At 35.0% G+C, this 22,076-nt stretch overlaps 1 protein-coding gene across 1 annotated transcript in view; it reads right to left on the bottom strand.

Annotated features, from left to right (window-relative positions):
* The window catches only part of CWC27 (CWC27 spliceosome associated cyclophilin), a 225,279-nt gene that overhangs the window by 182,426 nt on the left and 20,777 nt on the right, over positions 1-22,076 (bottom strand). The window contains exons 4-9 of the mRNA XM_065873991.1: positions 20,476-20,619; positions 18,342-18,440; positions 17,628-17,731; positions 15,880-15,949; positions 4,432-4,511; positions 3,426-3,459 (exon numbers count right to left, since the gene is read on the bottom strand). Of these exons, the coding sequence (XP_065730063.1) occupies positions 3,426-3,459; positions 4,432-4,511; positions 15,880-15,949; positions 17,628-17,731; positions 18,342-18,440; positions 20,476-20,619 (531 nt within the window). The remainder of the gene's footprint in view (positions 1-3,425; positions 3,460-4,431; positions 4,512-15,879; positions 15,950-17,627; positions 17,732-18,341; positions 18,441-20,475; positions 20,620-22,076) is intronic.

The raw sequence follows: 22,076 nt of genomic DNA, 5'->3' as shown, positions 1-22,076 counted from the left end.
AAATGCCACCCTTTTGGTGACACTTTTCTTGATCCCCTGAATAAAATGGCAGAGCCGCCCACCCACCTCCAGTACTCTCTATTCCCCTCCCCTATTTTATTTTTCCTCAAAACATTTATGACTCATACTATACATTTTAATTATTTATGTGATTATTGTCTTCTCTCCCATAATCAGAGGAAGGAGCCCATTAGAACTAAAATTCTGGATTGTTTTGCTTATTGCTAAATCTTCAACTTCCAGAAAAGCTCCCAGCATCAAGAGAGTGAGCAATGGAGGGAGAAAGGAGGAAAGAGGGAGGGAAGAGGGTAGAGAAGGAGAAGGAAGAAACTACCCAAGTGGATCTTTTTCTCTTGTGATTCTCTAACCAGGTGAGTCATGGTGAGGCAGGATTCTTAACTTGAGGCTTGTGGACCTTAGAGCAGTGGTTCTCAAAGTCTAGTCCTCAGGCTATAAAAAATGGATTGGCTCTAAAAATGTAAAATCCTAGCCCTCATCTCAGTATTACTGAACCAAATCTCTAGGGATGGAAATTTTGAGTGTTTTCAATGAGATGTTTAAGAAATTCTTTAGCCTTAAAACTTGATAACCACTGACCTATGTCTTCCATGCTTGGTCCTCAGGAGATATTAAAAAAAAAAATGCCCTGCAAATTCATAAAATTTTGTTTGTGGATGTAATATATTTCCTGGGAAGAAGGTCTGCAGTCTTAGTGATTGCAAAGGATCTTGGGACACAAAACAGATTAAAAACCATACAGTGTCATTAGATGACCTCACTCCCTGAAGACCATAAGAACATAATTTTACATTAGGCCTTGAGCCTATCTTCCAGATCCATATTAATGTCACACAGATGTCTCCAAGTTATCTTAATTTCAAAATGCACATTATTAAGCACATTATTTTTCATTGTTCTCCCCACCTATCTTTTTTTTTTTTTTTTTTTTTTTTTTTGCAGTACACGGGCCTCTCACTGTTGTGGCCTCTCCCGTTGCGGAGCACAGGCTCCGGATGCACAGGCTCAGTGGCCATGGCTCACGGGCTCAGCCGCACCGCGGCATGTGGGATCTTCCCAGACCGGGGCACGAACCCCTGTCCCCTGCATTGGCAGGCGGACTCTCAACCACTGTGCCACCAGGGAAGCCCTGATTTTTAATTTTGGTAACAGTTAATAACGTGAAGTAGCTAGCAAGATAAAGGAAACGAAGAGTTTAAAACTAATAACCTTGGAAGAAATTTCAGACTGGGTACATTGGGGATTGCCAGTAATGCTCTTTTGTGATAAAGTCATTGGATTATCATCTCAGCCTTTGCCTCCTTATGAGTTATCAGTGTAATTAATGTGATAATTTGTTTAAATTTGTGTTAAGTATTTCAAATGGTACAGAAGGGTGTAGTGGATAGTAAACACTCCTTCATTCCCTTTGAGCACTCTTGTTTTCCTAGTTTGTCTTCTGGAGCCACAAAGAAAAAACTCGTGCCTTTTTAAAAAGCACAGCAGTTCAAATATTTGAAGACAGCTATTGTATAATCCCTTTTAGCATTTTGTCTTCCAGGCTGAATTCCTCAGTTCTCTCCATAGTTTATTTATGAGATGGTTCCCACCTTCCTTATCTTTTTGTTGCCCATTTTATGTACATTTTTGAGTGTCAAAATCCTTTAAAAGTTCCATGCTTAGAACTGAATATACATTCTGGGTATGCTCTGCTAGTCTCAGGATAAAAGGACTATAAAATCCCCCATGATCCAAGTACTATACTTCCTTGATCTGAACACTATACTTTTTCTTTTTTTTTTTTTTTCTTGCGGTACACGGGCCTCTCACTGTTGTGGCCTCTCCCGTTGTGGAGCACAGGCTCCAGACGCGCAGGCTCAGCGGCCATGGCGCACGGGCCCAGCCAATCCGCGGCATGTGGGATCTTCCCGAACCGGGGCACAAACCCATGTCCCCTGCATCGGCAGGCGGACTCTCAACCATTGCCCCACCAGGGAAGCCCTCCCCACCTATCTTTTGTACCCATCTCACAAGTTGCCCAAATCAGAAACCTTGCGGTTGTCCTAGACTCCTCCTTCTCCCTCACCTCATAGTATGGAATCAGTCACCTCTTAGACCTCTTTCAAATCTGTCTCTCTCCCATCTCACACCTGTGGTCTTCTATCAAGCTCTCCTCCTGCCATAGCTTCTCAATAGGTCTCCTTGACTCCAGCCTATTTCTTCTAATTTGTCCTCTCTAATATTGCCAACAGTGATCTTCCTAAAATGCGAAGTTGACCATATACTCTTCCTTTTAACTAATACCCTTCAGCTGTTTCTCATTACTTTGAGGATGAAATTCAAACTTCTCCCCATAGCCCAGGAAGCTCTGTAATATTTGGCTTCTTCCTCCCACTCCAACCTCACCCACTCTCCCTCCTGTCATGATGCTCTGGTCACACTAGTTTGCTTTCAGCTCCTGGAACACATCAAGCTCTCCTACTTCAGAGCCTTTTGCACATGTAGTTCCCTCTACCTTTAACACTCTTCACTGCTCCTCACAAGGCAAGTTCCTTCTCAAACTTTAATCTTAGCTTGTACTTCCTAAATAAGGTATACTCTCTCCTTGTTACCATGCATTAGCATATGCTGTTCTCTGAGGAATCCCACCCTTCACCAGTTTCTTTTTTGATCTAGTTAACTCCTAATTCTCCTATAAGACACAACACAGCATCATCTCTTCCCGGAAGGTTTTCTTGACCAGGTTAGATAGCCATCCTTTATTATATATAGTCAGAGAGAATCCTCTCTTTTGACTATGGTAATAGAAGAAGCTGTGTTCTTGCATGGACAGTTATGTACTTCCTTCTGTACAATACACAGATCAATGGGTTTTTATATAAAGTGGTAAACGAATGACTTGAAAAACTTGACCTCTTATACATAAAGGAAACTCTGCCTTCTGTTTTATCAGCTTTAATAGCCAGTACAAATAATGAAGAAAGGTCACTACAGTCTTGAGAGAGAGAATCTTCCAAAATGTGTGTATGAAGAAGGAAACTACCATAAATGACTGGTATCCAAGTATTTCCCATACATCATGTAGGATATCATGCATCAACATTTAAACTTTTATCATAACAAAATAAAATCAATGACATCTAAATTTTGAGTATTCATGTTATGTTACATGACAGGGAGAAAAAACAGGCTAGAAATTCATATGTAAGATTCTGATTTTGTAAGGAAACACACACATACTATGAAGGCAAATTCCAATATCAAAATAAATATTTTTCAAATCTTTCCTTTTTTTTTTCAAAATTTTCCATATATAATTATAAAAGGTAATACATATTACCTTTTAGGAAAAATAATTTAATAATTTGTATAGATTTTGAATTTTCTATAAATTGTTCAACTATATTTATACTAAAATTAATACTTACATCATCTGAATCTCCTGCTGCATCCCCTTTTTCACTACAAAAAAATAAGGAAAACAAATTTTAGCTTCAAAATGAGACTAACAAAATTATTCAATTATCCAAAAATTTAGAATATTTTGCTGGGATTAATAGTTCAAAAACACTTCAACACAGGAATTTCAGAATGGCATTGTAGAGCAAATAGAAACATTCTAAAGGGAAGATGTTTCTATACATAGAATAAAAGGTATGCTCCATTAACACAAATACAAATTCACTAGAATTTTTTTAAAAAAGCAAACAACCAATAGTGTTATTTTCATGAACAAAAGGCTGCAGACAACAATTTCTTCTATTGGCTTGATGTATTCAGGCTGAAGAAGCCAAATCCTTCAAATAAAAGGATATTAAGAAAAGATTGTTTTAATATAGAATTTTTTAAAATGAGCTACAATAGTGAGTACAATTTTAGTCCCCTTTTGACACACTGGCCCAGTGAATCATGTGCAATTATATTTAACAGTAAGACATCTTCCCTTATCAAAGAGAAGCAGCAAAAATTTTCTGATAACTCCTGAAATATGTAAGGAATAATACTCAGTGAATTGGCCCAAAATGTGGTGACTTCTTCACAAAACCCTTCAAATCTGATTTGCTTACTCATGATTCTGAGACAAAAATTATGCAAAGAAAAAGTTAGCAAAGAAATTTTCAATTAAACATTAAATTGTTAAAGCAGACAGTTTCCTAGTATTCAAACTATCCCAAGATTTAAAAGGTTAACAGCTAATTTTAAATTTAATTAGTTCAGCAGAGGTTGATAGATAGCAAGGAGAGTGAATGTGACTAGAGTGATTCTCTCCATTATGCTAGTAGCTCCACTACCCCCATTATCAAAATGCTTTAGTTTTTTGGTTGGGTTGACAAAATTTGACTTATGAGAACTGACTGTTTACTTCCAAAGGAAGCAAGAAAATAATCTGAGCCAGACAATAAGAACTTAGGATCACACTAGCACCATGCTAACCTTTCAACAGCTGGAACAGAGCTGAGATGTGGATCATCCTTAAGCAAGTCATGACTACTTTTGCTTTTTCCCTTCATGCTCTAGAAAGGAATGTATGATATAATCATGAGTGGAGAAAAATAGTCTTCCAAAAGGACAAGTTAACACATTTACGTAAAAATCTAGTACTGATATAATGTGGTTAACAAAAGATATATGTTCCTGAAAATTTGAGTATAAACAAAAGCTTTATAAATAGCAATCTTATTCTCCCATTGACTAAAAATATTTTAGAAACATCTTTCTTTCAAAAAGTGGTATACCCTTAAAAATAAGTTTTTGATTACTATTTCCAAACACTAAACCCTCATTGTGATTTACCACTAATTAATTTTTGACCGATATATTAAAACTTGGAAGATAGATCACAAAAGTAATTTGAAATAAACACACACTATTATTCTTCAAATATACTGTCTATACTGCATAGAATCACTTTAAAAATGTACCCAAGCAACCAGATGAGAGCACCTACAAGGTGCTATTTAACATATGTAAAAGAGCCTTTCATGTATGACATTATTCATCAATGACCTAATATTTATTAAATACTTTAATTTCAAAGTTCATGTTCTCAATAAATTTATATTTTAGTAGGGAAACAAGACATAGTAAGATATAAGAAGTAGAACTATTAAAAAAACTACTACTACTATTATTCTAACTTATTAAATATATACTTTGTGTCAGGCACTGTGCTACAGTACAATATTCCCACCTTTCAATTCCTCCTGTCCCCAAATGAAAGTAAATAAGGTGGGCGTTATTAGCCCCATTTTACAGAGGGAAAATAAAGACTTAGAGAGATTAGCGATTTACTGAAGGTCACAAAGCTAGTGGTATAGGATCTAGGATTTAAATCCTGGTCTGTCTCACAATGATATAATAAATCCATTTTTCTTTTCCTAGAGGCCCCTATGGACCCAGAACAGCTGGCCTGGTTTCAGAGCTGCAGACTATCCTACAGACTTCACCACAAGGTATGAAAACTTCAAATTTATACCTTGTATCTCGAGGTGGAAAGCTGCTCACCATCCCCACCCCTCAACTAATCATGTAAGAGGGAAGAGTATGAGGTTATAGTTGACAGGAAGAAAGGAAAATTTCTTTCTATTTTGAAGGAACATTTTATTTTGAAAAATTCATCACAAAATGTGTTAACTAAAAATACAGAGAGGTAAAAATACCTCTTTCCCTTTAGCCCCATTCTTGACTGTTTAACAGCTCTGGGAACAGACTTCTAAATTTGACAGGCTTTACTTTGAGGCAGATGTATACTTTCAGAAATTTATTTCCATGATGAAAATAATGGATTTTTAAATTTCTGTATTAACATGGAGTACTCCACATTTTCAAGACCTAATCAGTTTAAACATGCTTATAGTCTAGTTTCACAAGGCAAAACAAAAATTTTTCTCAAACAGTTAATCTAAAGATACTATTTTTCTTTTTTTTTTTTTTTTTTTTGCGGTACGCAGGCCTCTCAGTATTGTGGCCTCTCCCGTTGCGGAGCACAGGCTCCAGACGCGCAGGCTCAGTGGCCATGGCTCACGGGCCCAGCTGCTCCGCGGCATGGGGGATCTTCCCGAACCGGGGCACAAACCTGTGTCCCCTGCATCGGCAGGCGGACTCTCAACCACTGTGCCACCAGGGAAGCCCAATCTAAAGATCTTATTATCTGTAATTTTAAAAAGTCGTAGAATCTGAATTATGCAATTAAAATATATTTCTAATTCCATAACCTTACACAAACCAAGGAGTAATAAAAAGACAAAACATCAAAGAATTACTTGATGTCTGTCTAACAATGAAAACTGTTCAAAACCCAGAAGATGGTATAGTACAAAAAACACAGGAAAAGAAGATAAGAGCTGGACCAAATGAGTTTCAAAATCTAGTATTCAGTAATTCTATGGGTTTTAGTCCAAAACGTGTACCATTTGAGGAAAGAGAATGACCTCATCCGACCTCAGAACTCTGCTTACAAAATGGAAATAATAATAGCAGCCTTGCTTACTTCATACAAGAGAACTAAACGAGATATGTACAAAAGTGTACAAGTGAATATAAAATGACCTCAACTAGAATAAAACTTGAATATCTTTTTTTCATGCTTTCCTTCCTAAAATTTCTTCCTCTTGTGTCTTCAGCCATCAATGTTTATTTTCATCTATTCTAAGAAATAGTCCCTTATTAATTCTCCCCATGTGCCTCCCTAATGGGAGTCTCAAAGACATTACAGCCAGAGTTGGCCTCAGGCCCTCTTGTCCAGACTCTTAGTAACATATCAGAAAATGAGAGTTGCACTAATAAATAACAGGAGTAAGATTAGAATTCAGGTCTCCAGGCTCTTGGTCCATTAACAAGCTCTACTATTTCATTTACTTGTAAATGTTAGTTTACAATTGTTAGCTTAATTAACATTAAAAAAATGGGTTCTTGTTTATCTCCCAAAACTTAAACTAGCTTAAAGGGAAAAAAAGAAACTTGTCTTACATTAACTTTAAATAAGACTTTACAGGGCTTCCCTGGTGGCACAGTGGTTGAGAGTCCACCTGCCGATGCAGGGGACACGGGTTCGTGCCCCGGTCTGGGAAGATCCCATATGCTGCGGAGCAGCTGGGCCCGTGAGCCACGGCTGCTGAGCCTGCGCGTCCGGAGCCTGTGCTCCGCAAAGAGAGGCCACACAGTGAGAGGCCAGCTTTACAATAGAAGGAAACTAATTACTCTGAATAATCATTACCATTTCAAATTTTAATTAATGTTTTAAATTAACATAGAAATATATGATCAAAAGCCATTTTTTAGATGTCCCTTCCTACTACAGTAGACTTTGAATCCTGCAGGCAGAGAAAACAAATTGTGGAAGAGCTGTAGAAATTGGGGATAGTTAGTCTCAAAGAGGATAAAAATGAATTCAGATATTTCTCTTTCATGCCTACTCCTTCTGAATGACCTATTTCAAGGTTGTTATTTATACCATCAGGTAACAATAATTTTAGAGGAAGAACAAACACCTAATATATTTTAAAACAATTTTTGAAAAAATTATATAAAAGCAGCTGGCTCATTAAAGAGTTTAGGGATGAACAAAATACTAAATATATTTAGTGAACACAATGTAAGAAGCGCCACAGTAAATTCAAAACTGTAAGCAAATCTGAAAATGAACATCAAAGGGGATGTGGGAAAATTATATTATCTGCCACTTCACACCAAAGAACATAGAGGCAGTGAAACAGTGGAAACTAAACAGTACAAGTGGAAAGAAGGAAAGCAAGAGGCATAGTGGTACAGAGGAACAACACTGGTCAAGAAGTGGGAAGGTCTGAGTCTCAACCTCTAACTACCTCTGTGTGATGGTTAATTTTATGCTATGGTACCCAAGTTGTTTGGTCAAACACCAGCCTAGATGTTGCTATGAAACAGTTTTTTTTAGATGTGATTAGCACTTAAATCAGTAGACTTTGAGTAAAGCATATTATCCACCAAAATGTAGGCTGGCCTCATCTAATCAGTCGAAGGCCTTAAGAGCAAAGACTTTCCCAAGCAAGAAGCAATTTGGCCTCAACACTGTAACACAAAAATTATGCCTGACTTTCCAGCCTGAAAATTTTGGACTCAAGACTGTAACATTCACTCCACACTGAGTCTCCAGCTTGCTGGACTACTCTACAGATTTTAGACTTGCCAGCCCCCACAAACATACGAGCCAATTCCTAAAACTCAAGCAATCTATCAATCTTAATCTCTACTTCTCCCCCTCTCCTATATGTGTGTGTTTATATACATATATACACACATATATATGTGTGTGTGTGTATATATATATATATATATATATATATATATATATATACACACACACACACACACTGTTTCTCTCATGAACCCTATTACATTCTGTGACCTTTAGCACAGAACCGGAAAATTTAGTAGTTTGGGGGGAAAAAAAAGATCTTACAGGCCACTTAATCTAGTCTCCACACAATGCAGGAATCTCCTTAACATTACTGCTGACTATCAACCAGTGTCTCCACACCTGAAAGGAGCTTAATAGTCACACACACACACAAGAAAATCACCCCTTTTAAAATGGCTTCTATTATTGGACAACTCTCTCTCTAATTGGAGAAAAAAAGAATCTGTGTAATTTTCAACCATCCAACTAATCCTAGTTGTACCTTCTAGAACTAAACATGAACTACAAACAATTGCTGTTATCAGGAATATTCCATACAGTTTAGATACAAATAAATTGGTAGGCAGAGTAACAGCCCCTAAAGATGTCCACTTCCTGATCCTCAAAATCTGTGAGTATGTTCCTTGACTTGGCAAAAGGGATCTTGTAGATAAGTTAAGAATTTTGAGATGAGGAGATTACCCTGGATTATCAGGGTGGGTCCAAGGTAATCACAAGAGTCTTTATAAGAAAGAGAGAGTCAGGAGAGTCAGGTGCAGAATGATGAAAGATAAGAAAGACTTGACCTGCTATTGCTGGCTTTGAAGATGGAGTCATAAGCCAAGGAATATAGGCAGTCTCTAGAAACTGGAAAAATAAGAGAACGGATTCTCCTCAGAGCCGCCAGAAGGAAGGCAGCCCTGCCAACACCTCGATATCTAGCCCAGTGAAACCTGTTTTGGACTTCTGGCCTCCAGAACTGTAAGATACTAAATTTGTTTTGCTTCAAGTCACTAAATTTATGGTAATTTGCTACAGCAGAAATATGAAACGATTACAAATATATTAACATTTAAAAAATTAAATATAAGCAACTAGAAAGATAACCAAATCAAAGTTTAATACAATTTAATGGGGCAAAAACATTTTATAAAATAGACTGGGGAATTCCCTGGCCGTCCAGTGGTTAGGACTCTGTGCTTTCACTGTTGAGGGTGCGCGTTCAATCCCTGGTCAGGGAACTGAGATCCCGGAAGCCATGCACTGCAGCCAAAAAATAAAAAATTTTTTTTTAAAAAAAGGGACTATTTAACACTTCTGACAACCTCGGTACAAATGGCCTAGCAGCACTCTCCAAGTCATGCCCAACCCACCTCCCAAATTTTGGGGAAACTTAAATTTCACAGGATAAATGAGAATAAGATAAAGACCTTCTTTATTCTCAAAAGTGATGCATTTTTCTATTGATATACCTTTTTCTGGGTAAGAAAATAGCTTTTTTATAACTGGATTTGAAGTTAAAATGCTAACATATACTGTAGTAAGAAATATTGTGTATCAATGTGAATGTGGCACAAATTAATCACTATTTTCAAATTTAGCTATTGAGACACTTTTATACTACACCTACCATTTAACCCGCCTCAAGAAAACTACTTGTCTGATTGTAGCTTATACTTGAAAAATATTTTCTGACATTTGTATTTAAGTCATACACAAAGATTCAGGGATGAACTTGAAACCAACAGAGACATTTGAATGAAACTGTTATTTAAGAAAGCAATATGAAGGGGAGGATCTTCCAGATAAAAACCTTTCAAATATTTGAAGCCTTAGGATCACATTTTCACTTAGTTTTTACTTCACCAAAGTATATCTAGTCCTTAAGCATTCCCCGAGTAAGATGTTTTTTGGCATCATCCCCATCCTCCTCATGACCCTGTGTTCCTCTGGACACATCTAGTTTGTCAGTATCCTTCTTAAATGTGTTCAGAACTGAACAAAATGCTGCAAATGTGATCCCCCCCAAATGCAAAGAATGTTAAATTCCTTATTCCAGAGACTTCATTCTTAGTAATTCAACTAGGGCTTACAGGCTATTAAGTCTTATACCTATTCAGCTGATTTCATTAAACGAAAGTACAGAATATACACGTACTCTTATTACATTTTAACTTATTCATTCAAATAATCAGGCACAGGTTGACAACAAAGCACTCTTTGGGCAGAAGTATTCAATTAGCTATAAATCCATCTGACTGTACTATCTCCCAGATCACATTTCCTCATGTTGTCCACAAGAATATCATGAGAGACTCTGACAATGTGCTTTCCTGAACTCAAGATATGTTATTATGGCATCCTCTTATCACGCAATCCTATCAAAAAGGAAATGAAGTCAGTCTGGCCAGTCACTTAACCAGGGTCTCAGTTTCCTCATCTATAAAGAAAGGAAGTTGGACTAGATCCCTTTGAGCTATAAAATTCTATTATTCTAAAAGAGATTTTATCAGGTAGTAGAAAGATACTGAAATAAATAACGAAAGAAAGCTAAGCCATGGGAGAGAGGCACCTTGTCATGAATAATGAGTGGGGTGAAGCAGTGTCTGTAATCCCATGCTGATAATCCATAAACCAGAGGGGACTCTACCTTATTTCTCCTTCCACATAAAGTAAAGCCTCAATTCAGACTTTACCAATTATTAACTTGTGATGTTAGGTTCTGGAATAAAGATTAACACTGTGGAGTCACTGGAAAAAGAAACTTGATAAGCAAATGAATAATGAAACAATTATTTTCAAGCCCTCTAGAAATATTTAATTTCATGCAACCACTGAAACTGCAAATTGTTCTCAGTCATTGTGAAAGACACTGATTTGACTTTGGCTCTAGTTATTTACACTTAAAAACAGTAAGGTTAAATTAAAAATATATATATTATTCAGTCACACTTTTCCAATACTCAGGCTAGCCTTCCTTCCCTTTTCTGGTCAAAGTTTCATTTCACCCAAAAGGTAAAATGTATTTGAAGGATGCCCATAGTCTGAAGAACAGTACAAAAGCAAAATAAACAAAACACACTCCCTTTTCTGTTCTCTCTAGAATTTATCTCATGCCCTCTAGAGAAATGTCCTTTTCTTTAAGCCAGTAAATTTCAACAATTTTTGCTTATTGTTGCTCTCTTTTCTCAAGCTAAACTTACCCATGACTCCATTATATGAACACACAAAACAGCTAAATTCGGTAGGCCAAAGATTCTGCATGGTGCTTCAAGACCCACTCACATATGGAGAGTGGATTGTTGGTGGGTCACGATGTACAGATATACACCCATGCTCTCCAAGGCCGTTCAAGCTACTATTCAGAACCCTGTGGGAGCGCTCAGGAAGGGCACTGCATCCGCACTGCTGTGCTTAGGGCTTCCTCTCTCAGGAAGCTGAACTGGTGAAGTTTCTCACTAGCCCTCTAGACTACTTGAGTATGAGGGCAGCAGCTTCTGTGTGATAATCACGATCATATTAGTGACTGATATTCTTTAGCTCTCTGAGAATAAAATACAATTTATAACATACAGTTTAAGACATTTGACTTTTGAAACCATCTTTCCATTGCATAACATCAAAATAAAGACTATCTGTATCCTTATTTCACAACTGTAAATGTAAATGTAAATATTATTGCCATGTTACAAAGGAAAATGGAGACTCAGAGAGACTAAGTTATTCAAGGTCGCAGACTATCTATAGAAAGTGAAGTGTCAATATGAGTTTGTATAATCCCAAATCCATGCTATTTCTACTGCAACACACTGCCACTCAAAGATGACACAAAGTTTACCATGAAGGAGCTCACAGCCTAGGACCCTACAAAATTAATAAGGCAGAAAGAAAAGGGTATAATGTTTGAATACTATACAACAAGAACACAGTCATACATTTCTTGTGTAATAAAGCAAAAAGAATGTTTTTAAAAGCAAAATATAAGTATCACAAGAAAGGTAGACATTAGATCAGAAAAAGAAAAGATTAAGAAAAACTGGAAAAGACATTTAGAAAAGATAGTGTTCTAGGTGTTGAAAATAAATATGACTTCGACATTCAGAAGTGGGATAGAACACTTCAGGCAGGGGAAAGAACATGAACGAAGACACACAAAAAGGAAAATACAAGGCATATATGTAGAACAGCAAATATTTCAGATCTGTTAACACAGTGTTTCCTACATTTCCCAGATAAGATTTCCAGTGAATTCATTAAAAGTACAGATTCTCAGGTTTCTCCCTCGGAGATTTTGATTCAGTAGGTGTGAGATGGGGTCTAGGAATTTAATTTTTTTTTTAAAGTACTACAAGTGATTTTTTTATTACTAAGGAAGTTTAAGAAGCATTAGACTGAAGGACAGAGTTGGCAAAGGGGAGTCATGAAAGAAGAAGCTTGAAATAATAGGCCAAGGAATTTGGCCTTATTTCTATAGTCAACAGAAAGCAACTATAACATCTTAATCAGGCTTCAGGAAGACTATTCTGATAGTAATGAGTGGAAGGGTAAAAAGAGAAGGGAGATGGGAGACCAGTCTGTAGACTAGGGCTGCAGCCCAGGCTAGAGATAATAAAGCCTGGAACAAGGGTAATAGTAAAATAAATTAAAAAGAAAAAACAGATTTGAGATACGCCATGGATGAAAAATTGGTAGAACAGTTCAACTAACTGGTTGTGCAAGAAAAAAAAATAAGAAAAACGTCAAATAAATCCAAAATTCTTCTTTAGGGGGCACTGATACCAGGGAATTAGAAAGAGAAGTCACAGAACAGGGGGAAGTTTGGGAAGAAAAGATAATGAATTAAGCCTTGGCTAGGGCTTGGGTAACAAGTGAGATATTTAAATATAGAGATGTCTAGTAGGCAGCTGGAGAAAAGAAAAGTAAGTCAGCCTAGAGATACAGATTTGAGAGTCTGAAACAAACATTTGATAATTTTATCACAGAGCACCCTCAATTTAAAAGTCAGATAAGAGAATTGTGATGACACCATACTAGAGTTATCCTACTTATTTGATAATGGACTGTGGGTTGCAATTTTCTTGGCAGAGAGGAAAGAATTTACTTGGTCTTTCTACTGTTTAAAGTGTTTTACAGGTTTAAGAGCAAACATAAAAAGCAAGCTAGAACTATCTACAGTGGTATCTTTCACATTTCAACCTTGTAGCAAACACAAATTGCTTTTGGAGTATCCAGTTCACTATAATTCAGTAGAAGTTAAACATTATTTTTTTTTCTTTTTTTACTTTGTGCAAAAGTAAGCAGCAGGAGGAAGATATGCTTCAAACGTTTAGGACATGCTGTTGCTACCAATAGAAAAAATTCAAACTAATTTCCTAGTAGAGTCAATCTCAAAGTAATTGTGCACAAAAGTTATTTTAGACCAGAAATTTAATTCAACAAAGGATTCACAGAAAAATTCCTTTTGCCTACACTTGCTCTACAAGGCTGCTAAACTTAGTACTATCCAAGACCCTACGGAAGTTAGGGAAGGGCAGTGGGCTGACTGCATTGAGCTGCCCCCCACCACAGAATGTTATGCTACCAGTGAAATTTCTTGCCAGCCTTTTAGAAGGAGGCAGCTTTTTTTTCCGGCCGCACCGCTTAGCATATGGGATCTTAGTTCTGAGACCAGGAATGGAACCTGGGTCCCCTGCAGTGGAAGCTCAGAATCTTAACCACTGGACCGCCAGAGAAGTCCCTTAGAAGGAGGCAGCTTTGGCAGCATTCAAAATCACATTAGACGCTTTAATAGCTATAGAAACCTAAGGTCAAAATTCTGATTCCACGACCTCCTAATTACACAGTCTTAGGCAAGCAACTTAACATCTCAGTATTGATTTCATCATTTACAAAACAGGAACAGTAACAGCCATATCACATGGTTGTTATAGAGATTACATAAAATAAATACTTAGCACAGATAAGAAGAAAAATCATTACAACGCAGTATAACACGTGTTTGATGGCTCAGCCTGGGTGAAAGTTGTCTTGGGGAGGGAGGTAGAGGTAGTGAGGAGTTAATAATGGAGGGAAATTTTAAAAGGAAAAATAAAAATTAGCCAAATAAAGGAGAGCACACACTCCAAGCAAAAGAAAAAAAGGGGTGGGGGGGACACTGGGGAAGGCATGGATATGCAAGGAAACTTGACATCTTCACAAAACATCAGTGAAAAGGAATCCTGGCAATTCCCAGATCTAACATTCATGATTTTTTCCATTTACAAATATACCTGCAGGATCATGACATACAGTGAATCTTTCATTTTGATTAGGGACAAATTTGAATCATGAATAATATAAGACTAGTATACTGACTATGACTTCTGAGATACCAGGGTGACAGAGTGATTGGTGATGTTGATAAGGAATAGGAAAAGGAGGTTTTCATGTAAAGATGGATTTAATTTTGATATCTAAAATAGAGATGTTTCCTAAAGGCAACTCAGAATGAGGGACAAGAGCCCAGAAGAAATATTTGGCCTTGTCTCCTAGAGTTCAGAATGTTAGTATACGTGTGGTAACTGAATCCATGCTATCAAATAGATCAATCAAGGATACTGAAGACAGCAAAAAAAAAAAAAAAAGACTAAATATTTCTTATACATGTCCATTTTAATTCAGTTTTAATGCAAGGGGTATAAATAGAGTGCTTACTATATGCCCAATATTAGCCTACCAAAACCAGGCTCAACGATGAGGGAAGCATGTGGATAAAGAAGTTAAGATAAGGGTAAAAATAATGTGCTTTTAAGTCGATGCTATTTTAAGTGTCAGTAAGAAACAGGTGACTACATCAAGCAAGTAAGGTAGTACTAGGCTACAGAGTTTTAATTACATACTACAGTAAAGACTTTGAATCTTATCCTTTAGGTCTCAGTGTTCACTAATTTTTAAGAAAGAAAGACATATAAAAAAAAAAGAAACATACGAAAATTTGGGGGAGTAAAAACCCTTGAAGATGATTTTCTTGGGGCATATTTGTCAGAATCACTGCTTTAAAAAATGGTGGGGCACTGTAGGTGTTTCAGCAATGAGTACTGTGATGAAAGTGATATTGAGGAAAACCATACTTAAAGGCCTATGGCGAGCATTGGTGGGATAAAGGACAGGAGGCAATGTATAATCTTGAGACATGGATTTTATAGTGAGACAGATGTAGGTTCAACTCCCAGCTCTAGCTACTTATTGGTTATTTGACTTTGAGCAAATTACAACCTATTAATACCTTAATTTATTCATAGGTAAAATGGGAATGATAATTCCTATCTTAAAGAGCTGTGATGAGAATTAATGAAATGATTAAATACATATAAATAATACTAAAATGAATACAAGAGCTTTGGTCTGTCACTGTTTATTACAGTAATGATAATTACAAAATCATCTGGCAATCCAATTAAACCAAGCATAATTAAAATCTGAATCACAAAATTAAATCATTCTTTAACTCTAGTTGTAACTGATTTTTAAAAATGCCAGATTAAAAAAAAAAACTATCTCAAATCATCTCAGAAGTTGCAAATATTACGGACCACTAATCATTTTATGAATTGGTTCAATGAACACTTACTGAATGTGTACCATGTAAAACATGCGGTGCTATGTATAACAGGAGATTAAAAAATGAGTGAGATATAGACCCTAATCTCTTTTATAATTCAGAACAAAGGGCAAATTAAGAGTTTTACCTGACTAACTCGATTTACTTCCTCCTCTTCTTCCTCAGCTTCCTCTCCAAATGAAAGTAAACTAAAATTTCTGATCAGAAATAAAGAAAAAAAAAAAAAAAGGGAAAAAGAATTAAAGAAAGAAAATTTAGGAAGAAAAAGTTAAACAAAACTTATAAATATCCTACTTTCAAAGCAATAGAACCATTAAATACACTAAGTCAAGCATGACAGAAATAATTAAAGCTTTTTATATTTACCAAAACTGGTGAGCAAAATGGGGATTTCTAAAAAACTAATAAACATATAACTCTTAGAGTACTACAAATGGGAAGCAATTTATCTAGTGTCTGCCAAAACAATCTTAATATTTTAAAATTAATAAGTTAAACAAAATTGTCAAAAAAAGCAATAAATTTAGCTAACCAAATGGTACATGGGAAGAAAAATCAAGTTTGTCTTTTTTGAGCCTTCAAATTAATATATCACAAGGAAGATAAATAATAAGTTATTAAAACTCTCCTTTCAAATATTGGAAAAATAAAAGATTTGGCCACAAAAGAGGAATTTCATTTCAAAACTTAGATATAATCAATAACTACCACATCATCCCTATTATATTTGCTATGAATTATAAACAAAAACATCCAACTTTTGGGCTTGTTATCAAGATAAATCACAATTATGGAATATTATATCTGAATATAGTGACAGTGACCTTTCACCAATAAATTAGTTTAAATAAATAATTAAAAATAAAAGGAAATCAAATATAAAGCTGTATAAGAAGTTATTTTGCCACAAGATATCAACTGCTTATTAAAGTGTCTGGTTCATATGTGACAGTTTAATAATAGCAACTTAACTTACTTACATTGTAGGATATCAAGAAAAGAAATGAATATATATTGAATACCTACACTATTGGGTGTTTTCAAATTCCCCTTCTCATTTAATCTTCATTATAACCAGGTGTTGTATTATAAATCTCCATTTTATAAGATGGGGAAACTGAAGCTCAGAAAGATTAATAAACTTTGCTTCTTATAACTGGGGTAGGCAGTATTATACTTAAAACTGTCTGACTCTAACACTTATAAGTACAATAAAATCCCTAATATGATGCTACAGTTCAGTAAAAAAGTTGAAATCCAACTCTCTGATATCTATTTTAATAAAATAGACAAAATAATGTAAAGAATATTGTTCACAAATTACTGAAATTTATTAAAAGAAGAAATTTCTATTTTTAGAAAACTATCCTTAGGAAATAATACAGAAACAGTTCTATGTTTAAATATATTTATAATAAGATTATTTTAATAGCACCAAAAAATAAGAGTGAAAAGTTAAATAATGTAACTAGGTGGTCATTATATCCTTCATACTTTACTTTCCAAGTTCTTTATCCTGAGCATATATTAATGGAAAAACAAGTAAAAAACAAAAAAAAATTTCTCAATAACTCATTTACATAAATAAGTCTTGTAGTGATCATAAATATTTACCTACTTTTTAACACAGATTTCATATGGACATCTCAGACAATACTTATTTACCTTAAGTTTTTAAAGTTATATATTGTATTTGAATATAAGAAATGTACATTTAGAAAAACACACACACAACATAATTTAGATAGTACCTCTTGGTCCAAACCGACCTCCCTCTCACTACTAAACAATTGTTACTAAAGGAAATAAAGTGAACTAAATGAATCAGTGTTGCTTTTCAAGCTGAGGAGAAAATCTTTCTACTCTGATTATTACTTTGTGCCTCTGGGTTTCAACTTCTTTACTTCCTCCTCTGGTTTCTCTTTTTTTGGCTTTTTTATTTCTCTTGGAATGATGTCATCAAAAGGATTAAACAAAACCTATGGAAAGAAATATTTTGAAAACATGATTCAATTTTATAAAATTTCACAAAAACTTAAAACCAATATTTAATTATGTTGCCATTAGTGTCTATAATTTTTCCTCACATAACCGCTACAAGCATAATGATATATACTTCCACTTACATGGCCTCACTGGATTCTCCCAGTAATCCAATATGCTATTAAGTAAAAGGTATTTTATCCCTATTTTACAAAAGGGAAAAATATTCAAGAAAACATAACACATAGTAAGAGAGACAAACTCAGGTATTTTGACTCCAAATCAAATGCTCTAAGGTCCTTGTTTCCTCAATGAAGAATCACTCTTAAATTACCTAAGATATCACTTCACTGGGCTAAATAAACCTAATTCATCCAGCTTTCCATTATGAGTCCAGTATTGCACTCATTGGATCACCAGCTGAAGTTTTATCTTTTAATTTGAAATCTTCAATTAAAAAAATTCTTAATCAGAAACTGCGACTAAATTACAGAGATAAAATCTAAGTAGTGATGTTAATTTCATCTGATAATTTAACAATACAAATAATCAATTTCTCTTAAGTGATAATTTAAGTAATGTATCTCATAATAATCATGCTCCTACCTCACAACATTTTATTTTGTGTGGATTACGTGGTCTTTCTTCATCATCAATGTCTACTTCTGTCAGTCGCAGCATGTTGTATACTGTATCCCCTGTAATCTAACAAATAAAGAAGAAAATTTAATTGAAAAATAGTAAATTCATTCTTTGAAATAAGGGAGGACTTTTGAAAATATTTTTTAAATAACTGAAACGGAATTTCATATTGTTATGTAAGAGTATATGCATTAAATAGTATAAAAAAGCAACATCATCCTAAGGGGAAAAGGCATTGATGAAGTTTAATCCCTCAGTAAGATTTCTGAGAAATTTCCAATATATATTTAATGTCAGTTTTTATTAAAAATATAATGCCAAATAACCTCCTTCTGAATGACTACTTTTTGTTCAAACATTATAAACAAATTTACACTTTAGAATAGGGTAGAACAAGCAAATAACAATAACAATGTGGTAAGTGCTCTGCAGACATTATTAAAGGCATTCTCCAAAGAGATAAAGTTAATTGTTTTTAGAGGTCGTCCCATGTCTGCTAGCGTGGCCTAAATACATATTTCAGGGAATCCTATACAGAACATCCAATGATTCCACTTTTGGTTTGTTTTACTTTTAGTAAGGTTACGAAAGAGTAATATAACCCAGATAACTTCTAAGCCCTGGAAGTTATATCAAATAAAAGAGAAATGGAATTTTTTAAAAAGACATTATCTCATTTAATCCTCAAAACATCCTAAAAGTAGGTACTATCATTATCTTGCTTTTCCAGATAAGAAAATTGCGGTTCAAAGAAGTTATACAGCCGACAATGACAGCCATTCTGACTTGTAACCACTATGCTATACATTGTCTCTAATGTGTAAGTTATATAACATCAATTGTAAACAGTGGTGCAGAATGGCAACATAAATCTCATTTTATTATATACTTATTTTTTGTAAATAATAGGAAGGAAAATCTGTGAACATCAGACAACCTGTGTTGGAGTGGCTCAAATGCACCAATGCATATTTCTTAATCCACGTTAAGTATTAAGCAACAATACTGTATTGCATGTTTTTAGCATGACTCCTCTTATTCAACATTTCTCAAAAGTTCTAAAATAATACCAGTTTTCCAGTTGTGCTAAGTGTGTTCTTTCCCTTTTCATCTTTTGTCTAGGATGGGGGAAACCATTCTTATTGAACCAGCAGAGGGAGCTGATGCACTAGTGATGTCTAACACGCCTAAGCCTTAATAAAACTATCTGGGAAAATACTGGAATATTTATGAAAAGGGAGAAGCATGAGAAAAAAAAAATCTTCAGAATCCCTTTTAAAGAAAACTATTGAAAATTCTATGGAAATGATAATCTCTGATATGATGTTAAATGTAAGCAGGATTAAATAGGTATTGTTCAAAGTAATATTTCAGGTAAAAAGTTTTAATGTTGGGACTTCCCTGGTGGAGCAGTGGTTAAGAATCCACTTGCCAATGCAGGGGACATGGGTTCGATCCCGGGTCCAGGAAGATCCCACAGGTCGTGGAGCAACTAAGCCTATGTGCCCCAACTACTGAGCCTGTGCTCTAGAACCCGCGAGCCACAACTACTGAAGCCCACGTGCTTACAGCCTGTGTGCTCCACAAGAGAAGCCACCGCAATGAGTAGCCCGCACACTGCAACGAAGAGTAGCCCCCGCTCGCCGCAACTAGAGAAAGCCCAGGTGCAGCAGTGAAGACCCAACGCAGCCAAAAATAAATAAATTTATTTTTAAAAAAGTTTTAATGTTAACACGAGTTCCACTTTAAACTGAAGGGAATTCATCATTAACAAAATAAACTGTAAACTACTAAATGTTATTACCTAGGTGTCTTTCTAAAAATTTTAAAACAGTATCAGCTGAGTGACGTAATAGTTAATAATACCATTAATACAATTTTAGAAAACAGAAAAATTTAAAGTTAAAACCAATGACTTGTTTGAAAAACACACACAAAAATTCAGGTGGTTCCTCATAGTTTATTATAACAGGAATATACAGTATTCCATCATTTTTAGAAATAATAAATAAATATCCTAGGGAATATTTTTATGAAGGCAGCTCTTAGATAAGTTGATCATATATATCATAGAAGCTTAAGATAACTGGATACGAACCTTTCCAAAGATGGTGTGCTTATTGTTAAGTTCATCTGCTCGACCCAGTGTAAAGAAAAACTGACTGCCATTATCATGAGGACCAGCATTTGCCATGGCAACCAGTCCTCTCCGATTAAAACGCAACCGTGAGTGGAATTCATCCTGAAGCATTAAAAAAAAAAAAGATTTAGTGAATGTCCTCAGTTATAAGGCCCTTCATATTTCAGCTAACAAGCAAGGTCCCATACAACTTCTAACCAAAAATGCTGAAGTTTTATTTAACTGATTTTCATATATAATTAAATCCAATATCTACGGTTCCTTCAATTCTATTAAACTTCACTAGCCTGTAAGTATCTTCTAAATATACTCAGCCACAAATTTAGCCTATTTTGTGGAAAGCTTACTACTTACACAGAGAAAGGGTACTCAAGTGGAATGGATTTCTGAGTCATTTCCCTATTCTTCTCATCCCTCAAAGCCATCTAAGCTTTTAGACCCTTCTATTTTTTTGTAATTTTGAATCATTACAGAGTCTTCAACTATTCCCTTCCTGACCCCATTCTAAATGTCATGAAACAATTGTTTTCTTCTTATTTTTTAATTCAAGGAATCTAGTATGATTATGTTATGTGCTTCACTGTGTTTTTTAAAGTCCTAAGTTGAATCCTCTCTGAACTGGCACTGGTCCCACTTGACAGTTTTCAAAAGAGCAGGAGCAAGCCATTCTAAGGTGGTTTTCTTGCTAGGGTAGGGTTACATAACATATACATTAGTCTCTTAGTTAATAGAAGACCTGATACTAGACTCATTTATAATACAGCCATGTTATGTAATCAATGTTTTTCAGAAAGGAAGTTCTGTTTCCTTAATAAATTCATCTCAAGGGATTTGAACTCAAAGGATCATAACTCTGGATACTGTATTAAAAATGACCTAATTGAAAAACTTACCAAGATATCTGTATCATTTGAATATAATGAGCAAAAATCTCAATTTAGAAAGGAATTGTCACAAAGAGCTATTCTGTTAAACCAAATAATAGAATAAAGAAATGCTTCCTACCAGATGGAGGCTCTAAAATAATGAGATATCTCAATTTTGTAAAATATAAAATAGTCTAACAGTGACATTTGAGACTCTTTTATAACCATTTCACATGCTCTAAGGCCACTATCATATGAAAATCAAAGCAAACAGTTCAAGTATTTTTCTCAAGAATCATACAGTAACCCAGTATAAAATTAAAGGAAATTCCAGATACTCTATCTTATTAGTATAAATTTGAAGTTTTTAAAAATTCACATATTTTAAGAGCTATTGATGCTTACTCATTAAAAGAACATAATATTGATACCATCAGATTAATAAATAACCCTGCTTTTAGCTTTTACTTGAACCCCCTGCTATCCTTTATATCTTAATTATGACATTAACTTTTTTTCTTTTTAGATCTATGTTGGCAGTTAACAAAACACTGACCTATTCTTGATTAAAAGCCACACCTCTTCTAACTTTTATGTTGCTTCTTCCTTCTGTTTCCCCTTCTGACTTCTTGTTACAGAATGCATTTTGTGCTACAGAGGTCTATTGTGTACAATTTAAAATGAATTCTGCTA

The sequence above is a fragment of the Phocoena phocoena genome, chromosome 3 (genome assembly GCF_963924675.1).
Source record: "Phocoena phocoena chromosome 3, mPhoPho1.1, whole genome shotgun sequence".
Lineage (NCBI taxonomy): Eukaryota > Metazoa > Chordata > Mammalia > Artiodactyla > Phocoenidae > Phocoena > Phocoena phocoena.
The sequence above is the reverse complement of the archived record's forward strand: the minus strand, read 5'-3'. Positions and strand labels throughout refer to the sequence as shown.